Raw genomic sequence first — 22,123 nt, 5'->3', positions numbered from 1 at the left:
GAGCACTCCAGCGCTAGGGGAATACTGCACAGAGAATTCGTGGCTTTTTTTTACCATGATTCTTTAGTTTTTCAAAGTTAATTCTTTTTTTTTTCTGAATTTTTCTTATTCCCTTTATCAATCAATCCCTTTTTAAAAAAAATTTTTTTTCATTTTTAGAGTCATATTCTATCCCTTCATAGTAGTTACCCTTAATTTTGGTATATATATAGGTAAGTTGTTCTCTCTTCAAAATTTTCAAATACAGGTTCGTCTAACAGATCAAAATATATCATAAATCTCTAGTGTATGGCTTTGTTCGAGTCTCCTGCCTGATCACATTCTTTTTTTTTTAAATCCTCTTTCTTTTTTAAACCATCTTATCAATTTATTTTATAAAATCTTTTATACTTTTCATCTTTACAGTCATATTCCATCCCCTCATTGTATTAACCCTTATTTTTGTACATTTATAAGTTTTGCTTTCATTAAATTTTGGGAGGCACTCTCTTCTAACGGACCAAAATACGCCCAAAATCTAGTGTATGGCACTGATCTATGCACCATCCTGGTCATATTCGATCATATTCTGTTTTTTCGTTTTGTTCTTTTTGTTCTTTTTTTTTTTTCTTTTTTCTTTCTTTCCCTTTCTTTTCCCCCGGTTAGGGTCTTTTCTGATTTGTTTAGAGTATATTTGCTGGGGACGTTGTTAACCTGTTAGCATTTTGTTCTCTCATTCATCTATTCTCCTCTGGACAACATGACAAGACGGAAAAAAATCACCTCAACAAAAAGAACGAGAGGCAGTACCGACTGCCAGGGACCTACTCAATACGGACATTAGTATGATGTCGGAACTAGAGTTCAGAATGAAAGATACTAGAGCTGGGCTTGAAAAAAGCATGGAAGTTATTAGAGAAACCCTTTCCGGAGAAATAAAAGAACTAAAATCTAACCAAGTCAAAATTTAACAGGCTATTAATGAGGTGCAATAAAAAATGGGGGCTCTAACTGCTAGGATGAGGCAGAAGAGAGAATTAGCGATATAGAAGACCAAATGATGGAAAATACAGAAGCTGAGAAAAGAGAGAGAAACAACTACAGGATCACGAGGGCAGAATTCGAGAGATAAGCGATACCATAAAGGAAACAACATTAGTATAATTGGGATCCCAGAAGAAGAAGAAAGAGAGGGGCAGAAGGTATATTGCAGCAAATTATAGCAGAGAACTTCCCTAATGTGGGGAAGGAAACAGGCATCAAAATCCAGGAGGCACAGAGAACCCCTCTCAAAATCAATAAAAATAGGTCAACACACCGACATCTAAAAGTAAAATTTACGAGTCTCAGAGACAAAAAGAAAATCCTGAAAGCAGCTCGGGAGAAGAGATATGTAACCTACAATGGTAGAAACATTAGACTGGCAGATCTATCCACAGAGACCTGGCAGGCCAGAAAGGACTGGCATGACATATTCAGAGCACTAAACGAGAAAAATATGCAGCCAATACTATATCCAGCTAGGCTGTCACTGAAAATAGAAGGAGAGATAAAAAGCTTCCAGGAAAAACAAAAACTAAAGGAATTTGCAAACACAAGACCATCTCTACAAGAAATATTGAAAGGGATCCTCTAAGCTACGAGACAGCCTAAAAGCAACAAAGACCAGAAAGGAACACAGACAATGTACAGTAACAGTGACCTTACAGGCAAAACAATGGCACTAAATTCATACCATTCAATAGTTACCCTGAATGTAAATGGGCTAAATGCCCCAATCAAAGGACACAGGCTATCAGATTAGATTAAAAAACAAGAGCCATTGATATGCCGTCTGCAAGAGACTCACTTTAGACCCAAAGACACCCGCACATTGAAAGTGAGGGGGTGGAAAACCATTTACCATGCTAATGGACACCAAAAGAAAGCTGGGGTGGCAATCCTTATATGAGACAAATTAGATTTTAAACCAAAGACTGTAATAAGAGATGAGGAAGGACACTATATCCTACTTAAAGGGTCTATCCAACAAGAAGATATAACAATTGTCAATATCTATGCCCCTAACATGGGAGCAGCAAATTATATCAGGCAATTAATAACAAAAGCAAAGAAACACATCAACAACAATACAATAATAGTGGGGGACTTTAACACCCCCCTGACTGAAATGGACAGATCATCTAAGCAAAAGATCAACAAGGAAATAAAGACTTTAAATGACACACTGGACCAAATGGACTTCACAGACATATTCAGAACATTCCATCCCAAAGCAACGGAATACACATTCTTCTCTAGTGCCCATGGAACATTCTCCAGAATAGATCACATCCTAGGTCACAAATCAGGTCTCAACCGGTACCAAAAGATTGGGATCATTCCCTGCATATTTTCAGACCACAATGCTTTGAAACTAGAACTCAATTACAAGAGGAAAGTCAGAAAGAACTCAAATACATGGAAGCTAAAGAGCATCCTACAAAAAGATGAATGGGTCAACCAGGAAATTAAAGAGGAATTTAAAAAATTCATGGAAACCAATGAAAATGAAAACACAACTGTTCAAAATCTTTGGGACACAGCAAAGGCAGTCCTAAGAGGACAGTATATAGCAATACAAGCCTTTCTCAAGAAACAAGAAAGGTCTCAAATACACAACCTAACCCTACACCTAAAGGAGCTGGAGAAAGAACAGCAAATAAAGCCTAAACCCAGCAGGAGAGGACAAAATAAATAAAGATCAGAGCAGAAATCAATGAACCAGAAACCAAAAGAACAGTAGAACAGATCAACGAAACAAGGAACTGGTTCTTTGAAAGAATTAACAAGATTGATAAACCCCTGGCCAGACTTATCAAAAAGAAAAGAGAAAGGACCCAAATTAACAAAATCATGAATGAAAGAGGAGAGATCACAACCAACACCAAGGAAATAGAAACAATTATAAGAACATATTATGAGCAACTATATGCCAGCAAATTAGATAATCTGGAAGAAATGGATGCATTCCTAGAGATGTATCAACTACCAAAACTGAACCAGGAACAAATAGAAAACCTGAACAGACCTATACCACTAAGGATATTGAAGCAGTCATCAAAAATCTCCCAACAAACAAAAGCCCAGGGCCAGATGGCTTTGCAGGGAAATTCTACCAATCATTTAAAGAAGAATTAATACCTCTTCTTCTGAAAGTGTTCCAAAAAACAGAAATGGAAGGAAAACTTCCAAACTCATTTTATGAGGCCACCATTCCCATGATCCCCAAAACAAAGATTCCATCAAAAAGGAGAATTAGAGACCAATATCGTTGATGAACATAGATGCAAAAATTCTCACCAAAATACTAGCCAATAGGATCCAACAGTACATTAAAAGGATTATTCACCATGACCAAGTGGGATTTATCCCTGGGCTGCGAGGTTGGTTCAACATCTGCAAATCAATCAATGTGACACAATACATTAATAAAAGAAAGAACAAGAACCATATGAGCTTCTCAATAGATGCAGAAAAAGCATCTGGCAAAGTACAGCATTCTTTCTTGATCAAAACTCTTCAGAGTATAGGAGTAGAGGGTACATACCTCAATATCATAAAAGCCATCTATGAAAACCCACAGCGAATATCATTCTCAATGGGGAAAAACTGAGAGCTTTCCCCCTAAGGTCAGGAACACAGCAGGGATGTCCACTCTCACCACTGCTATTCAACATAGTAGTAGAAGTCCTAGCCACAGCCATCAGACAACAAAAAGATATAAAAGGCATCCGAATCGGCAAAGAAGTCAAACTCTCTTTGCAGATGATATGATACTGTATGTGGAAAACCCAAAAGACTCCACCCCAAAACTGCTAGAACTCATACAGGAATTCAGTAAAGTGGCAGGATATAAAAATCAATGCACAGAAATCAGTGGCATTCCTATACACCAACAAGACAGAAGAAAGAGAAATTAAGGAGTCGATCCCATTTACAATTGCACCCAAAACCATAAGATACCTAGGAATAAATCTAACCAAAGAGGCAAAGCATCTGTACTCAGAAAACTATAAAATACTCATGAAAGAAACTGAGGAAGACACAAAGAAATGGAAAAACGTTCCATGCTCATGGATTGGAAGAACAAATATTGAGACGATGTCAATGCTACCTAGAGCAATCTACACTTTCGATGCAATCCCCAACAAAATACCATCCACTTTTCTCAAAGAAATGGAACAAATAATCCTAAAATTTGTATGGAACCCGAATAGCCAGAGGAATGCTGAAAAAGAAAAGCAAAGCTGGCGGCATCACGATTCCGGACTTCCAGCTCTATTACAAAGCTGTCATCATCAAGACAGTATGGTACTGGCATAAAAACAGACATATAGATCAATGGAACAGAATCGAGAGCCCAGAAATGGACCCTCAACTCTATGGTCAACTCATCTTCGACAAAGCAGGAAAGACTGTCCAGTGGAAAAAAGACAGTCTCTTCAACAAATGGTGTTGGGAAAATAGGACAGCCACATGCAGAAGAATGGAACTAGACTATTTCCTTACACCACACACAAAAATAGACTCCAAATGGTTGAAAGACCTCAATGTGAGACAGGAGTCCATCAACATCCTAAAGGAGAACACAGGCAGCAACCTCTTCGACCTCAGCCACAGCAACTTCTTCCTAGAAACATCACCAAAAGCAAGGGAAGTAAGGGAAGCAAGGGCAAAAATGAACTATTGGGACCTCCATCAAGATAAAAAGCTTTTGCACAGCAAAAGAAACAGTCAACAAAACCTAAAGACAACCGACAGAATGGGAGAAGATATTTGCAAATGACATATCAGATAAAGGGCTAGTATCCAGAATCTATAAAGAACTTATCAAACTCAACACCCAAAAAACAAATAATCCAATCAAGAAATGGGCAGAAGACATGAACAGACATTTTTCCAAACAAGACATCCAAATGGCCAACAGACACATGAAAAATTGCTCAACATCGCTCAGCATCAGGGAAATCCAAATCAAAACCTCAATGAGATACCACCTCACTCCAGTCAGAATGGCTAAAATTAAGTCAGGAAATGACAGATGTTGGCGGGGATGCGGATAAAGGGGAACCCTCCTACACTGTTGGTGGGAATGCAAGCTGGGGCAGCCACTCTGGAAACCAGTATGGAGGTTCTTCAAAAAGTTGAAAATAGAGCTACCATACGATCCAGCAATTGCACTACTGGGTATTTACCCCAGAGATACAAATGTAGGGATCCGAAGGGGTACGTGCACCGCAATGTTTATAGCAGCAATGTCCACAATAGTCAAACTATGGAAAGAGCCAAGATGTCCATCGACAGATGAATGGGTAAAGAAGAGGTGGTATATAGATACGATGGAATATTATGCAGCCATCAAAAAGAATGAAATCTTGCCATTTGCAATGACGTGGATAGAACTGGAGGGTGTTATGCTGAATGAAATAAGTCAATCAGAGAAAGACATGTATCATATGACCTCACTGATATGAGAATTCTTAATCTCAGGAAACAAACTGAGGGCTGCTGGAGTGGTGGGGGTTTGGTATGGATGGGGTGGCTGGGTGATAAGACATTGGGGAGGGTATGTGCTATCATGAGTGCTGTGAAGTGTGCAAGACTGTTGATCACAGATCTGTACCTCTGAAGCAAGTAATACATGTTTAAAAATAGAAGATAGCAGGAGGAGAAGAATGAAGGGGGGAAATCGGAGGGGGAGACGAACCATGAGAGACTATGTACTCTGTAAAACACCTGAGGGTTCTAGAGGGGAGGGGCATGGGAGGATGGGTTATCCTGGTGATGGGTATTAAAGTGGACACATTCTGCATGGAGCACTGGGTGTTTTATGCAAACAATGAATCATGGAACACTACATCAAAAACTAATGATATAATGTATGGTGGTTAACATAACATAAAAAAAAAATGAAAAAAAAATCCTGAGTTATTCAGGATGGCTTACTCAGGAGAGACAGACATCACAGGTGTTGACTTCAGGAATGAATGAAATAGTCTGTCCTTTCATCATGGAAAATTTCAATCAAATCCTCAGGTAGAGAGCCTAACATGACTCCTCATTAAACCCTCTCACCTGGCTGAAAGTTGAAAAGCATTGTTCTAAAGCGAATCTCAGATACAAAGCCTTTTCCACTTGTAAAGAAGAAGAGCATTTGGATTTACAAAAACCAAAACAAAAAACGACTGATGTCCTAGGCATGAAAGGCATGAAAAGAGAACTGACTGCAGATGATTTCAGGGTACTGCACTTAGGTGGGTGCTAGAGAAGGTGAGGTTACCACTGGTAGAAGTTACAAACAGAAGTTAAGGAAGGGAAAACTAAGCATTTTCATTTCATTGCTCATTAAATTTGAATCTTAAGACTTGCAAATAAAAATGTTGTGAGAAATGACTGAAGTACAGATGAACATACCAGAATCAAAGTGAGGCTGGTAAACTGAAGGAGTCAGATGCGCTTTCTGAAGCAATGTATGCAGGGCTGAAGGCAAGTACGGCACCAGGAGAGCAGAGTGTCATATAAACCAGGAAGGAAAGAATTTTAGGAAGGAAAAGATGATTATTCAGAAGCTGTGGGATAGTGTCCCAGCCTGAGGCTTGCCGGCAGGTTGAATTTAAGCTGCCGTTATTATTTAGGGTACAGTCAGGAAGAGAGCAGCCACCCCACATACTCTATTTGCAAAACAGTTACACAGAACGCCCTCTTGTCCTGCCTTCCAGACACTACCAGGACTGTGGATAAGAACTGGCAAGAGGGTCCAGAAGATTCGTGGATTTTGTCATTCATTTTGGCATTAGGCCATATCCCGGTAGGCCTAAGTGTAATAACATGTTAATTACAAAAAAGAGAAAAATAATAAAAATACCTTTCCCACAACACATGAGAAGCAACATATAACTTCAAGGTAGGAGAAGGAAAAATGGAAATGAAACGGTGCGCACAACTCTTAAGAGCTGGATGGCAGAGGACAGAGAAAAAACGAACACGCAAACCAAGAGTCAGAACAGAGAGCCAGCGGACTGGCGCAGAGACTCCACAACACTTGTCAAAGACCTTCGGAGTAGCTACTGCAGGTCACCGCAGTAGGACTCATGCTCATACTGACTACTGGGAAGGGTGAAAATGGTGACATTCACTACATTTGACGTGACCTTACTGCACAAACAAACCCACTTCTCTTTCCTTCAGCTGTATTCATGCATTCAACACTTTCCACCACTATTGCAGCATGAAGAACAGGGGAGGGCAGTGGCACTTTCCAGCAATTTTAAGGAGTTTTCAGAAACTTAACATTAAAGCAGGGACTACCTGTATCCCCAAAATGCGAAATTTGAAAGAATCAAATATGCCTTCTCTTACCCTAAACATATCCCTAGTAGATGACTCTTATTATGAATTTCAGAGACAAGGAGCCTAGTCTCATGAGGCGGCCAGCTTACTGATAAACAATTTCCACCCTAATATGAAATCAAGACCTGCCTTGCTTCTTCCCTCTGTGCAAGATGCAATCAATCTACTTCCTATTACATTTCAACTTATTTTTTTTTAATTTAAATTCAAGCTAGTTAACGTACAGTGTAGTATTGGTAAGGAGTAGAATTTAGGGATTCATCACTTACATATAACACCCAGTGCTCATAAGAAGTGTCGTCCTTAATGTCCATCACTCAATTTCCCCATACCCCCACCCACCCCCAGTTTGTTCTCTATATTTAAGAGGGGTTTGCCTCCCTGTTTTTATTTTTCCTACCCTTCCCCTGTGTTCATCTGTTTTGTTTCTTAAATTCCACATATGAGTGAAATCATATTTGTCTTTCTCTGATTTACTTTGCTTAGCATAACAACTCTAGTTCTATCCATGTCATTTCAAATGGTAAGATTTCATTATTTTGATGGCCGAGTAATACTTCATATCTCACTCACACACACACACACACACACACACACACACACACACACACCCTCTTCTTTATCCATTCATCAGTCAATGGACATTTGGGCTCTTTCCACATTTTGGCTATTGTTGATAATGCTGCTATAAACACTGGGGTACACATGCTCCTTCGAATCTGTATGTTTGTATCCTTTGGATAAAAACCCAGTAGGGCAATTACTGGGTCATAGTAGTGCATTTGCTACATCTATTTTTAACTTTTTGAGGAACCTCCATACTGTTTTCCAGAGTGGCTGCACCAGTTTGCATTCTCACCAACAGAGTAAGAGGGTTCCCCTTTCTCCGCATCGTCACCAACATCTGTTATATCCTGTGTTGTTACTTTTAGCCATTCTGACTGGTGTGAGGGGTATCTCACTGTAGTTTTGATTTGTATTTCCGTGATGATGAGTGACGTTGAGCATCTTTTCATGTAGACACGTTAGCCATCTGGATGTCTTCTTTGGAGAAGTGTCTACTTATATCTTCTGCCCATTTCTTAACTGGATTATTTGTTTTTCGGGTATTGAGTTGGATAAGTTTTTCATAGATTTTGGATACTAACCCTTTATCCGATATGTCATTTGCAAATATCTTCTCCCATTCTGTAGGTTGCCTTTCAGTTTGTTGACTGTTTCCTTCGCTGTACAGAAGCTTTTTATCTTAATGAGGTCCCAATAGTTCATTTTTGCTTTCGTTTCCCTTGCCTCCAGAGACGAGTCTAGCAAGAAGTTGCTGCCTGCTTTCTCCTCTAGGATTTTGATGGTTTCACATTTAGGTCTTTCATTCATTTTGCGCTTATTCTTGTGTATGGTGTGAGAAAGTGGTTCAGTTTTATTCTTCTGCATGTGGCTGTCTAATTCTCCCAGCATCATTTGTTGAAGAGACTGTCGTTTTTCCATTGAATATTCTTCCCTGCTTTTTCGAAGATTAGTTGACCATAGAGTTGAGGGTCCACTTCGGAGTCTTCTGTTCTGTTCCATTGATCTATGTGTCTGTTTTTATGCCAGTACCACACTTCTTAATGATGACAGCTTTGTAATACAGCTTGAAGTCCAGAACTGTGATGCCTCCCACTTTGCTTTTTTTTTTTTTTTAAACATTTATTTATTTATTTGAGAGAGAGAATGAGAGAGAGAGAGAGAGCACAAGACAGGGGAGGGTCAAAGGGAGAAGCAGACTCCCTGCTAAGCAGGGAGCCTGATGTGGGACTCGATCCTGGGACTCCAGGATCATGACCCGAGCCAAAGGCAGTCGCTTAACCAACTGAGCCACCCAGGCGCCCTGCTTTTCTTTTTGAACATTACTTTGGCTATTCAGACTCTTTTCTGGTTCCACAAAAATTTTGGAACTGTTCGTTCCAGCTCTGTGAAAAATGCTAGTGTTGATTTGATAGGGATTGCACTGAATGTGCAGATGGCTTTGGGTAGTATAGATGTTTTAATAGTATTTGTTCTTCCAATCCAAGAGCGTGGAATGTTTTTCCATTTCTTTGTGTCTTTTACTTTCTTACATAAGTGTTCTACAGTTTTCAGCATACACATCTTTCACCTCTTTGATTAGGTATTCCTAGGTATCTTATGATTTTGGGTGCTATTGTAAATGGGATTGATTCCTTGAATTCTCTTTATGCTGCTTCATTTTTGGTGTAGAGAAATGCAGATTTCTCTAAAATGATTTTATATCCTGAATTTGCTGAATTCCTGTATCAGTTCTAGCAATTTTCTGGTGGAGTCTTTTCGGGTTTTCTACATTGAGTATTATGGAAGTCCTAGCCTAAGCAATCAGACATCAAAAAGAAATAAAAGCCATCCAAATTGGCAAGGAAGAAGTCAAACTGTCACTCTTCACAGTCAACTTACTTCTTAATCTGCTCTTTCCCACATTAGATCTCTCTTCTTTGTGACAGACCCTCTTTTTTTAACTTTTTAAATTCCAGTATACTTAACATGCAGTGTTGTGTTAGGTTCAGGTGGTGTATAATACAGTGATTCGACATTTCCATACAACACCAGTGCTCATCACAAGTGCATTCCTTAATCTCCATCCTGTATTTCACCTATCCCCCACCTACCCACCTCCCCTCTGGTAACCATCAGTTGTTCTCTACAGTTAAGAGTCTGTTTCTTGGTTTGTCTTTTCCTTTGCTCATTTGTTTCTTAAATTCCACATGAGTGAAATCACAAGGTATTTGTCTTTCTCTGACTTACTTCACTTAGCATTATGCTCTCTAGATTCATCCATGTCATTGCAAATGACAAGATTTCACTCTTTTTATTTTTAAAGATTTTATTGATTTGAGAGAGGGAGTGCGAGTGAGCATGAGAGTGGGGAGGGGCAGACGGAGAAGAAGCCGACTCCTGCTGAGCAGGGAGCCTGACGCGGGACTGGATCCTGGGACCCCGGGATTATGACCTGAGCTGAAGGCAGAAGCTTAACTGACTGAGCCATCCAGGTGCCCTTTTTATAGTTGAGTAATATTCCATAGTGTATATATACCACATCATCTTTATCCATTCATCTATCAATAGACACTTGGGCTGCTTCCATAATTTGGCTATTGTAAATAATGCTGCAATAAATGTAAGGGTATATGTATCCCTCTGAATTAGGGTTTTTGTATTTTGGGGGGTAAATATCCAGTAATGTGATTACTGGATCATAGGGTGTTCTATTTTTAAGTTTGAGTAACCTCCATCCTGTTTTCCACAGTAGCTGCACCAGTTTGCATTCCCACCAACATTCCAAGAGGGTTCCTTTTTCTCCACATCTTTGCCAAAACTTGTTGTTTCTTGTGTTTTTTTTTTTTTTTACTCATTCTGACAGGTGTGAGGTGATATCTCACTGTAGTTTTGATTTGCACTTCCCTGATGTCGAGTGATGTTGAACATTTTTCATGTATCTGTTGGAAAGGCCCTCTTAAAATGGGCTATCCAGTACTACTGGTGCCACTGTCTTCTGTATCTGGGATATACAAGGAGTCCTTTATTCTCCCTAATATGAATACACCCATTGTGGGGCTTGAACTCACAACCCTGAGATCAAGAGTCACCTGTTTCACCAACTGAGCAAGCCAGGCACCTCTAAAGGAAGATATCATGCTGTTTTACCCCTATACTATGCAACTCTGAAGTACACGGATATTTGCTTATATAATCACAATGCCAGTAACACATCTAATAAAATCTACAATTATTCCTTAATGTCACCTCTCAGTGCATACTGAGCATCTCTAATTGCTTTAATACTGTCTTTTTATACCCAGTTTGAATCAGGATACAAATGAACTTAAGCACTGCATTTGGTTGTTATGGCTCTAAAACATTATTTAGAAGAGTCTCCCCTTACTTTCTCCCCATCCCCACTGCCACATCATTGACTTATAGTCCTACAGAATGTTCTACATTCTGCTTCCTGGTGGTGTTAAACTAAACCTCTACCCCTGTATTTCCTATGAATGATACTTGACTCTAGAAGCTTGATTTAATTCAGGTTCACTGTTTTGGGCAGTAATTCTTCATGTGAACTCTAGGATGCATCACCCCAGGAAGCATACGACACCTGGTTCTCCTACTTGTAGTAATGCTAATGTTGATTAATACGGCTTAGATATGGCCACCTGATCTCCTCATTGTGAAGTTCCCCACCAACCTTTCATCTGATGGCTTCATCCAGTCATGATCACTACCTGAATCAGTTTTCTTAGGGGCTGCAAAATGGTGATTCTGTAATTTTTAACCTTCCTTCCACATCTTTTAGCTACAGTTCTTCTGTAAAACAGAACTTTCCCTTATCATCTATGACTCTCTGGCTACCATGAAATATAATTTGCAGAGGAAATGGCATCTAGATTTTGAAGGAGATGAATGGAAGTCCCTTAACAGGAAGTAAAAGACAGATTGGGAAGACAGAGATGACAAATCTACAGAGTTATAAAGTCTACATAGTTATCCTTTGAAAACGGGTTCCACACTGACACGAAATTTGGAAACCATCTGTGTTAACACAAGGAGCCTTGGAATAGGAAGTTACACAACTTTGTGGGTTTAACCAGAAACTACAGCATTATTTTCTTTCCTTATAGTTGACTAATCATGGAGTTCTATTTTATATTCAGTATTCCACTTCTTTCCTTCTTCTTTTTCACTGCCAAGTTTAGGTCACTAACATCCTTCATTCAGATCATTACAGTGGCCTCCCAGTTACCCTCCCTACATCCAGTTTTGTCCAACTCTGGTTCATTTCCCCCCCTCACAATATCTAGTAATACCCAGCTTAAAACACTTTAGACCTTGAGATAAAGCCCAGTCTGAAGTTCTTCCGGTTCCCTGAATGTGTCATTTCTCTCTCTTACTGATGGTCTCTGCACTAGTGTTCCCATTGATCTGAGATTTCCGCTCTTTACTTAGGTAACCACCTGTCTTCAGGCTGTAACTTAAATGGTACAAAAATCTCTATTTATAGACTATTCCAGGTTTTCGTTCTATACTCTCGGAGTGACCTATATGACTTTCTGGTACACACATCACAATTATAATTAATTATGCATGTAATTACTTCTTTATTGTCTGAGCAGAAACCAAGTTTGTTTAGTTTGCCCCAGCATCTATATGCAAAGCACATTTTAGACACTTGATATTTATTTGCTGAACAAATAAATAGTTCCCGGTACCAAGTTAAAATGCTGAAAACTGAGATGAAGCTCTAAAGAGCTCTAATGACGGAATGGTACCTGCTGTGGCATTTTCAGGGTGATTCCATTCTCTGTGCTCACTGAAGTGAGAGTGACAGATACCACCAGGAAAGGGTGAGGAATGTAGCGTGACATGGACACTTCTTGAAGAACCTGAATACCAGCAGTAGTATTTGGACTGCAAAAAAAAAAGAGAGAGAGAGAGAGAGAAAGATACCCACACACCTCAACATCAACGCTAACAAGTTTGTTTTCCTTTCTTTTCCACTACTAATAGTATTAGATTTCATGCTTTTGGAGGATCCAAATGCCTTCTACCTATCATTCCCTCCCCTCAAGTACCCTTCAGGCAGTAGACTGGTAACGTTGACATAGCCGAAGAATACAAATGGAAATAAGGGAGAAAGAAAAGGAATACAATGTAGAAGGGAAGAAAAAAACTAGGAAAGGAAACTAGGAAGGAAAAAAATAGGAAAAGTTGGTTGAGAAAGGATACGGCTTCTGTAAGAGGCTAGTGAAAGTTCCTTAATTTCTAATCTTTACAGTATTTCTTAATCACTAAGCTATTCCAGCAAATACACACTTCATAGCTATTAAAAGCAAACACACACAGACATGCCGCAAGAGCAAAATACAACTCAGGAGGTGTGGTCTAAATGCTGCAAGCCGGCCAGACGCCCTGAAGGATGCAGGCAGCCCACCGCAGCAGCACCAGGGGCTGTCAGCCCGTCCCCCGCAGACTGCAGCCACCTGGCTGAGGGGGAATCAAGTGAGTCTGCTAAGGACACACTTCCCAAGGCCTTAGGCCAGTGACCACCTTCAAATTTCCCCAAGTGTCCAGAACATTAGGATAATTAGTAACCACTTGTTTTCAAGGTTGTGAAAAAAACTAGTACCTGAGTTACCCCATCCAATCCATTTTTTTTTCAAACAAATCCAGTAAGAGCAGCTGAAGAAGTAGTGCAAGCTATTTACCTAGATAGCTAAAAAATAACTACATGAACATCACTAAATACAAAATTTACTTTTTCACTTCTAAAACAAAGGAAACTAAACATAAAATAAAACTTTTAAGAAAATAAAAACGACAGAGGAAGCACAATATACAGAAGGAAAAAGTGACTTGTCGCATGCTATCCACTTACCCATCAGACTTTCTTTCAATACTGTACAGGCAGATTGAACAGTCTGCTCTAAATACTATCACCACGTCCCGGAAGACACTAAGCAGTAATGTTTCTGCTTGTGCTTTGGTGATGTGAGCAAAGGCATTGTCCAGGTTTGATGTTCGCAAGTAGACTCTGAGCTGAAGAATAAAGAAATAAAACTATAAAAAGAAGACACCTACACCTCAGACGGCTAAATACTTTAGACACACTGTTTTTTATCTACTGACTTCTTTTCAAGTAACAGAAGTTTTCATCTGAGCATTACCCATAATTTCAAAGGGTAGGCTCATTCTACAAATAACCAAAAGATGAAGCGATTAAAATTGGGAATGTACTATTATGAGGTACTCCTTCTAAAGACCTGCATATCCAGGCCTGATGAAAGTAGACCAGCACTTTCTAAAAACATAAACATACAAATCAATAAATTAATAAATCTCTAAGGGCAGCTATTCTTAGGAACTTCTCTTCTTTGAACTTTTATTATTATTTATAAACCTCACAGAGAATGTCTAACAGCTAAAATCCTTAGAAAAAGTTATCTCTGAAGTTCTGATTGTCCCTTTAAAAAAAATTTTTTTTAAAGTAGTAACCGGATATGAAAGTCTCATTTAGGTTTAAAAAAAAAAAAAAAAGCCAAATTCTTGATTAAAAAAATAAAATGCTTTTGTTCATTTTCCAAAAACTATATTTATACTAAACCAGATAGTGCTTAATATCTTTAAAATATAAAAATCTGTTATCTCTGAGAGAAAAAAAGCCTTACCTCTTCTTGACGGTCACTTATGTTGTAACATGCCAGGACAATAAAATCATTCCACCAGGCTAAGCCACCTGTCACAATCATATTTTGCTCCTTAAAAGATAATTAAAAAAAAAAACATATTTACCTTTATTTATATGCTGCCAGAAACTACAAGAAGTAATACCCTTATAAAATATTCCTAAGCAAACAATGAGAGCTCAAATTACTTCTGCTCTCTTCTCTATCCCCCCAATTAAGTATTATTCTGGGCCTTTATTAATCATGATTCATATCCTATTTTGGAAAAACAAACATTTCTGTAAATAACTGGGTACACCATGTAGCATCATTATTCCCTTATTAAGCAGACTTTGGTTTAAAATCCGGCTTTACCATTTATCAGCTGCTTGACTCTGAATCCTAGTTTCTCTTTTATAAAACAGTAATAACAGTGCCCTGAGTCATGAAGGTCAGTGAGCCCCTTGAAGTGCCCGGCAGGCACCTACTACATGTCAGTCCTTGTCTTTTCCTATTTGATTCTTGCAAATGCAACTACACATGTTTCTATGCTACCCACATCTTCACATCACACACACAAAGCAGATGATCTCAAATTCAGTGGAAATTTATTTTGACCACATCTGATGAACTCAACATGGAATAGAAGAATAAATCCTCAAATTAAAAACAAACCAACCATCTCAATATAAAATCCTTTTCAAATATCAAGTACTTCATCAGAACTGACCCTTAGATGTAATCCACTATCATTTTTTAATATTTGGTATTATTTTTTAATAACTAAATAGTGGCTTACTTTAGAGTTATTGCATATGGTAGTTCTCTTATACTCTGAGAAATCAGTTTTTAATTTCAAAAAGACTAACCTGGGTAATGTTTCCAAAAAGTTTCCATTTTTTGGTGAGTAAAGAGTAATGTGCAAAACCAAACTTGCCAACCACAGCAATATTCTGTCCAAGCTTATCAATAGCTGAAAACTAATTAAAAAAAAAAAATTAAGAACTCTTCCTTGCGAACCTATATACTTATATTAAATATAAAGAGTTTAGCATTGTTGTGTCAGGCAAATAGACTATTAGTAAATGTTTGCTAAGTGAATTAAATGTAAACTGCTAGATCAAAAAATCTGAGTATTTATACACAAGTTACATTTCACCAAATCATAGATGTTAGTATGCTAACAATGTACAAGGGAACAAGTATTAAAATTTTATTATTATCAATGTACCCACTGAAAAAGGCTCAATTCCCAAAATGCCTCTTGCAGCAAACACTATCCAAATAAAGTTAACACCAACAAAATAACAAATAACTCACCCGTATAGGCCAATTGCTCTCTAGATAGGTGTTGGAAATCTACAGAAAATAATACATCAGTTTGGTAAGACTTCTGAAACGTATTTAAACTTAAAGCACTTAAAGCATTCATGTCACAGTATGAGATTCATTTTCCCATACAATGTTTAAAGTGTTCCCGAATAGGGGGTATTACTAGCAGAGTACTTGGAATTTACCGTTGAAATACCAGCCCATATTTCACATCTCCTGTCTTCACCATTTCAGTATGAGTGGCTAGACATGAGGCTTTCCCACACTGCTTTTTCTCTACACTGTTTTTGTTTAAATACTGAACAAGAAATAAATAGACAAAAGACTTTTAGAGAACCAGCCACGAGGGCAAGAATTGTGAAAATAAAGAGTTTGAGAGCCTCAGCAAGAGTTTTGATTTGCTTTAGTCGATTTTTATTACTTTTATGTCTTCTGAATAAAATAGCAAAATACTGCTTATAAAATTTAAACAATATAAAAATGTACAAAGTACAAAATGAAATTCTGTTCTATCATTGCTCCAGGGATAACCACTGGTTAGTCTTTATTCTCTCTCTAAACATCCATACACATGTAAGTGTGTGTCTAAGCTACTATTTTTTACTGGGGTATTCAACCTAATCTGTAAGAACTTTGATTTACAGATATTAACTCTTAATCTGCAACGTAAGCGGAAATATACCTTCCTCCCATGTCGTCTTACATCTCTGTACATGGTGTCTTTGTAGCACTCTAACAAGAATTTTAAGCCTAAAAGATTGTTCCATAAGATTATCAATGTAGATGAAGAAAATAGCTTTACTGAGACTGACCTCTCCACTAGCTTCCCGATTAAGCAATTTTCATGAGCACGTGGTTAGTGTGGTATGAAACTTAACAGAACGAAAGAGAGAACAAGGGAAAGACTTTTCTGTTCTTGGAATAAAAGAACCTCAATTTATCCAAATTCATTTTCATTGTACTCCAAGTATTACATATTAAAAAAAAAAAAAAAGCCAAATTAAAAAGGCAGTACAATGCAATCAAATCCAGTAAGATTCTTTGTGTAATGTGAAGACCAAACAAAAATCAAGTAAAAATACGCTGAAAACATCTGTATTAACCTTGATAAAATTTACTCATGAAACTGTTAAACTTCACCTATTATCTAGTAAGTCAGCCTAAAATCTAAATAAATTAACAGCTTTTGGTTCTGTTGTTAGAAGTTCTCAACTCTAGCACCGGGTTGTGGAAGCCCATCTTGCAGAATTAAGGGTAACAATATATTGATATATGCTTGAAAAAGGCTTAACTCATATCTTAACAGATTCACTGCACCATGCAGGCCAGTTAATAAAGTTCCCTATGATGGGTGATGTCAGTTCAGGGGCATGGTAATCTGAGGTAATGACCAGGTGGTGACAGAAGAGTTCAAAGTAGTTCTGTGCGAGCCTGTTAGGTGAATTGTGTTTGGATGAAGAAAACAAAATAGTCACTTGAAGAAGGATGTCCCTGGAGTATAACTGAGCCAGCCATCCAGAACATTAAAAAGAACTCCCCCTTCCCTCAAACCCTGGTGTTTCCTAAGTATTCATGAAACATGTGGGGTGGGTAAAGTGTGAGCTGGGATCTCATTGCCAACATGGATTCCAACTTGAAGGGTTTCTAACCATGGGCACTGAGGTAAAATTTTATCATATGGTCCACACTCTAATGAGTATCTGTAGGAGAAAAAAACTTTATTCTTTTAACCTCTAAAAATGTAGGAGGTGCCACAAACTACAAATTGTTTATTTTCAAAGCTCAAGTTTAAAGTGAAGCTTTACACTTCTGATGCAGTTGTGTGTCTGAAGATGCTATGAAAAGTGAAAACAAAACTTTCATTTTCTCTAGGTCACATTTATTGATCTATGTGTCACCAGAGCTTTGAGCTCTACCCCTAACACTGAGAACAGGAAACGGCAGAAGTAAGGCAAGCGGAAGCTAATGAATCATGAAAAAGTCAGGCCAGGACTGCATACTCAGGGCATAAAAGTCACACCATGCCACGCTACGCCACACCACACCATGCCACGCCACACCACTGGGAGCCTGAGTGCTAAGGTACAGAATCTCCATTCTTAACATCTTAGGATTCCTCCGTCTTTCAAAAAACCTCAATTTCCCTCCCCTGTCCCCCTGCCCCTTAAAGTCATTTTGCTAAAACCCTGTCTCCCACCTAGACCGCTTTTGTCTGTCACAGGTAAGACTGAGAGCCATCCTCCTAGCAACATCTGATCTGTGCTGAATACCACACCTGATACATGAGACCCCTCAGAAGGACTGCAAATCATTTATAAATGAAAGAGCATTTAAAATCCCCTATTGACATCCCTAGCATATTTTGTGAAGCTTATTTTTTCCAATAAGCAGGTTAACTATAAAACCAACATTTCAGAACAGTGGATGATAATAATTCATGCATCTTTCAGAAATAAATGTTTATATCATACAAAGTACTGAGTGCTAAAATAAACGGCAGTCCAAAAAGGAATACACCCTAAAACCATGAAGGCCTTGTTTTAATTTCACATTATTTGTGCTTCATTTGTCAACAAACTACTCTCAAAGTTTTCAAAATCTGTAGGTAGGAAAAGTAAATTTACACACACACACACACACAGCACCATTTCTACCAGGAGCTACCAACCCTGCTGCTGACAAGTATGTTTGTGTTTTAAGTTAAAGAAAAAAAAACATATTTAACATAGAATCTTCTGATCAGGAAACTAACAAGTGAAAGGTAGAAGGTCTAAACAAACAAACGAAAAATCCAGTTGTCCAGATGAGGAAGAGAGAAGCAGAATTAGTTGGAGCTCATCTGATGAACTCTAAGCTGCGTAAGAATACAAAATATAAATCGTATAAACCAAGTCACTTTGATGGAAGATGTGGGCATTTATCCCAGACAAGAGCATATGCTGAAGGAGAAATTAAACAGGTACCCATGTTTCTTCAGGAAATCATTACTAATAGTTAAAAAGCCCAGAAGGTAAAGCATTAGCATTATATGGACACTGTAAACCACCAAACCAAAACACTCCCATGATGCTGCATTGATGCATTTGACTGGACTGCCAGCAAAGTATAGGGCAAATTGTAATGAAACGCTGCCTATTTCAATAGGCACATTCTAGGTCTTAGCTCAAGGTCAACAGTACATTACATGATTCAACATTTAATACCTACAGGTCTTACAACAGGTTAGACTGTTACTTTACTTATGGTAAGGATAAGTCTGACATTACTTAAGCAGGCCACTGCTCTGCTATGTGACCTTGGGCAGTCACCTAACTTCTCTGAGCCTGTTTCCTCAATGTAACAAATCCAGTTGGACTACATGATCTCTACGGTCCTTCCAGCTCCAAAAATTCTATGAGTCTATTATAACTTAATTGTTTTGGGACTACAGCTCTGACAGGGTTTTTATGAGTTTTAAGTAAAAAATAAAAAATAAAAACATAAAAATTGGTAAAGCTAGAGTCAAACAAGTTCATCTTTCTGAATAGTTTCGATATCTAAAGAACAAAATCACAAAAGAATTGTGCTCGTATCTACTCTGTCTAAAGTGCTAAAATCAGTGTGATACGCTACTAATAAGGGATACTTCAGAGGTGGCTAAGAATCACAGAATCATGGAATTTTTGAGCTGGAAGGAAATTAGATTTTTGTTATTGCCTGACGGATTTTTGAGTTCCAGACCTACCTTCTTTGATCCTCTGCTCTACTTGGCTCTCTGGCAACACAGACCTGGCTAGGCAGAACTGGCATTGATGCTAGGTCAGTGTAGAGTGAATAGTTCAAAGTATGGGGAAATGAAAATAGCAGAGGAATGGCTATAGGAGAGAAGGGAGCAGTGGAAAATTTTAGTCAAGGAGGCAGCCGATGCAGTTTTATTTCATAACTGTTACTACTTATCAAATGGTATGCACACTGAGTTTATGAGCTTATTAATGTCAGTTAGATACATTTTCTTTGCGTGTACACCACATGTCAGTGCAGGAGACACTCCTCCTTCAACGTTTCATATACTGACCATTCATGTCTCTCATCATCTCCACTCAAAGTCAACTGAAAATAACATGGGAGCTGAACAAGCTAATAAAGTAACAGCACAGAATGGAGAAGGGGGCTCAAGAATTGTGGAAACAGAACCCAATGAAAAGAAACCAATGCAAGAGAAGGCTCTGATGTACCTAAGACACTTTGGTATCAGTGGGGTAAGGAAGACACTCAGGACTTCTACAACTGTGTATGAAAGTTTCTTTCAAGAAACCAATTTACTGATTTACCCAAATTAATTTTATTTGGTATCAAAATTCAGAATTGATTTCCACGTTAAATGCCAATTTATCAGAATTATTAAAAGAAACGAATTTAAAAGTTATACCAGAATGAGTGATTTGGAATAAGATTTATGTAATAATAAAATTATTAATAATAAAGTTCTAGAGTGTGACCGCAAGTCTGCAATTTGGGTTTAAAGTCAGGCAGTTAACCTCAACATGTACCCATTAGGACTACAAGGTCAGCTGCCCAGGGTCCTAATTGACACTGTCACTTTCCATGAAATCACTACACTTTGCCTATGCAAATCCACAGAGCTAATTTTATACCAAAAAGGGGGGTGGGGGGAACGGAAGTAGTATAAAGTTGTGCTCATTGAGAGGGCAAAGCATAAACTTGCAGTTTTTGGACTCGTGGGCTTAAAGCAGGTGGGGATCCGTGCTACATCAGTGGCAAGAAAGGAAGAAGACAAGAAGACAGAAAAGCAGAAGAGAGAGGTGACAGTCAAAAAGGTTAAAAAGTTTCTCAGTTTTCTAAAGCAACAGAAGAAATATGTAAACCTCCGCTCCAGGTGCTATCTCCCCAGGACTAAGTCAACGGTCAACAGTCACTGAAGACTTACCTGTACCACATGCCAGTGCCGATGTCCAAGCAAAGTGCTTAAACCCTGAGACTCCAAACCGCTGTCTGCAAAGGGGCTCTTGCCCCCACCAGCCTTATGCTCAGAGCGTGCTGAGGAACTCCTGGCACTCTGGATTTGTGAGGCCTCGCCACAGTTCAAGTACAATCGATCCTCCCCCTGAAGTAGCACTTGCTCCTGGTTACTCTAGATGAGGGAGAAAGGAAGCAGAGGGCAAAGGAGGAAAGCAAATAAAACAACCTGATTATCAGGTAATGGAAAACCAGTAATACCTTGATTTAGTTTTATCATAGGAAATGCACCATGTAAGTCAATGTCGCTTTTACTCACAGACAACAAGACTACATAATGATCTCATGCACTGGTACATTTAGAGGGAAGAGGCAACAGTTTAATGATTACTTCCCAGGGCAAACCAAATTTTTGTTAAAGCCTATTTTATCACAGATGCCAAAATGTGACCCAGTTTACAACAACTACAAGAGTATCTTTTCATTATTACTCCAAAATGGCAATGCTATGAGAGATTTTCCATCTGAAAACTGAACAGAACTACTCATTATCTACAGTTTACAAATGAGTTTCACATAAAATACCTCACAAATGGTGGCAAGAAGAAATATCTGGTCAAACAGTTTGTGTGTGTGTGTGTGTGTTCACCGTGTGCCCACCACATGGCAGGAGGGGAGGACTGCGGACGGGGATACTAGATGCTAAGGGTCTTTTAAACCACAGGAGGAGGAAGAGTAGCCCCAGTCCGTGGTCCTGGTTCAGAACAATTCAATACTCACTTGGGTAAATGCTTGGTTGGGTGCCAAGGACTGTGCCAGGCTCTGAGGGTATTTAGATTAATAAGACAATTTCTCCTCTTGGTGATGATGACCTGGCTCTCAGCTAGAAGGCCAGTATTCTCAACTGTGGGCATATTATTCACTGACTATTCCATCAAACAGAAGAGCACCTCAGCCCCTCATCTTTCCATGGTAGTCCAAATGTGGTCTTGACATAAAAATCATAAAATTTGCCTTCAAATTATAATTTGGGATGGGGCAGGGGAGAAAGAATTACTCTACTCTTGTTTTTCTGGGGATCCTTATTCTTCAACTACAGTCAAGAAGTCTCAGATCCAGGCTACTGTCATATTCTTTCTCAGTGTATTGTAACTATAAATGTTAATTAGAAACTGGTTCCGAATATTTAAAAGCCCAATGGTGGCAGATACTAAGGCATACGCTTCTAACATGTAACACACCCCCTTATTATATAT

General features: G+C 38.6%; 1 protein-coding gene across 3 annotated transcripts in view; it reads right to left on the bottom strand.

Annotated features, from left to right (window-relative positions):
* The window catches only part of RIC1 (RIC1 homolog, RAB6A GEF complex partner 1), a 169,676-nt gene that overhangs the window by 13,201 nt on the left and 134,352 nt on the right, over positions 1-22,123 (bottom strand). For all 3 annotated transcript variants that reach the window (XM_025891346.2, XM_073878169.1, XM_073878168.1), the window contains exons 12-17: positions 20,839-21,042; positions 15,900-15,938; positions 15,449-15,559; positions 14,583-14,672; positions 13,793-13,953; positions 12,687-12,825 (exon numbers count right to left, since the gene is read on the bottom strand). In XM_025891346.2, coding sequence (XP_025747131.1) covers positions 12,687-12,825; positions 13,793-13,953; positions 14,583-14,672; positions 15,449-15,559; positions 15,900-15,938; positions 20,839-21,042 — 744 coding nt within the window. The remainder of the gene's footprint in view (positions 1-12,686; positions 12,826-13,792; positions 13,954-14,582; positions 14,673-15,448; positions 15,560-15,899; positions 15,939-20,838; positions 21,043-22,123) is intronic.

Source organism: Callorhinus ursinus, unplaced genomic scaffold (assembly GCF_003265705.2).
Source record: "Callorhinus ursinus isolate GAN/ISIS: 27379988/994484 unplaced genomic scaffold, GSC_fseal_2.0 scaffold28, whole genome shotgun sequence".
In the NCBI taxonomy this organism is placed as follows: Eukaryota; Metazoa; Chordata; class Mammalia; order Carnivora; family Otariidae; genus Callorhinus; species Callorhinus ursinus.
This window is presented reverse-complemented; position numbering and strand designations above follow the sequence as displayed.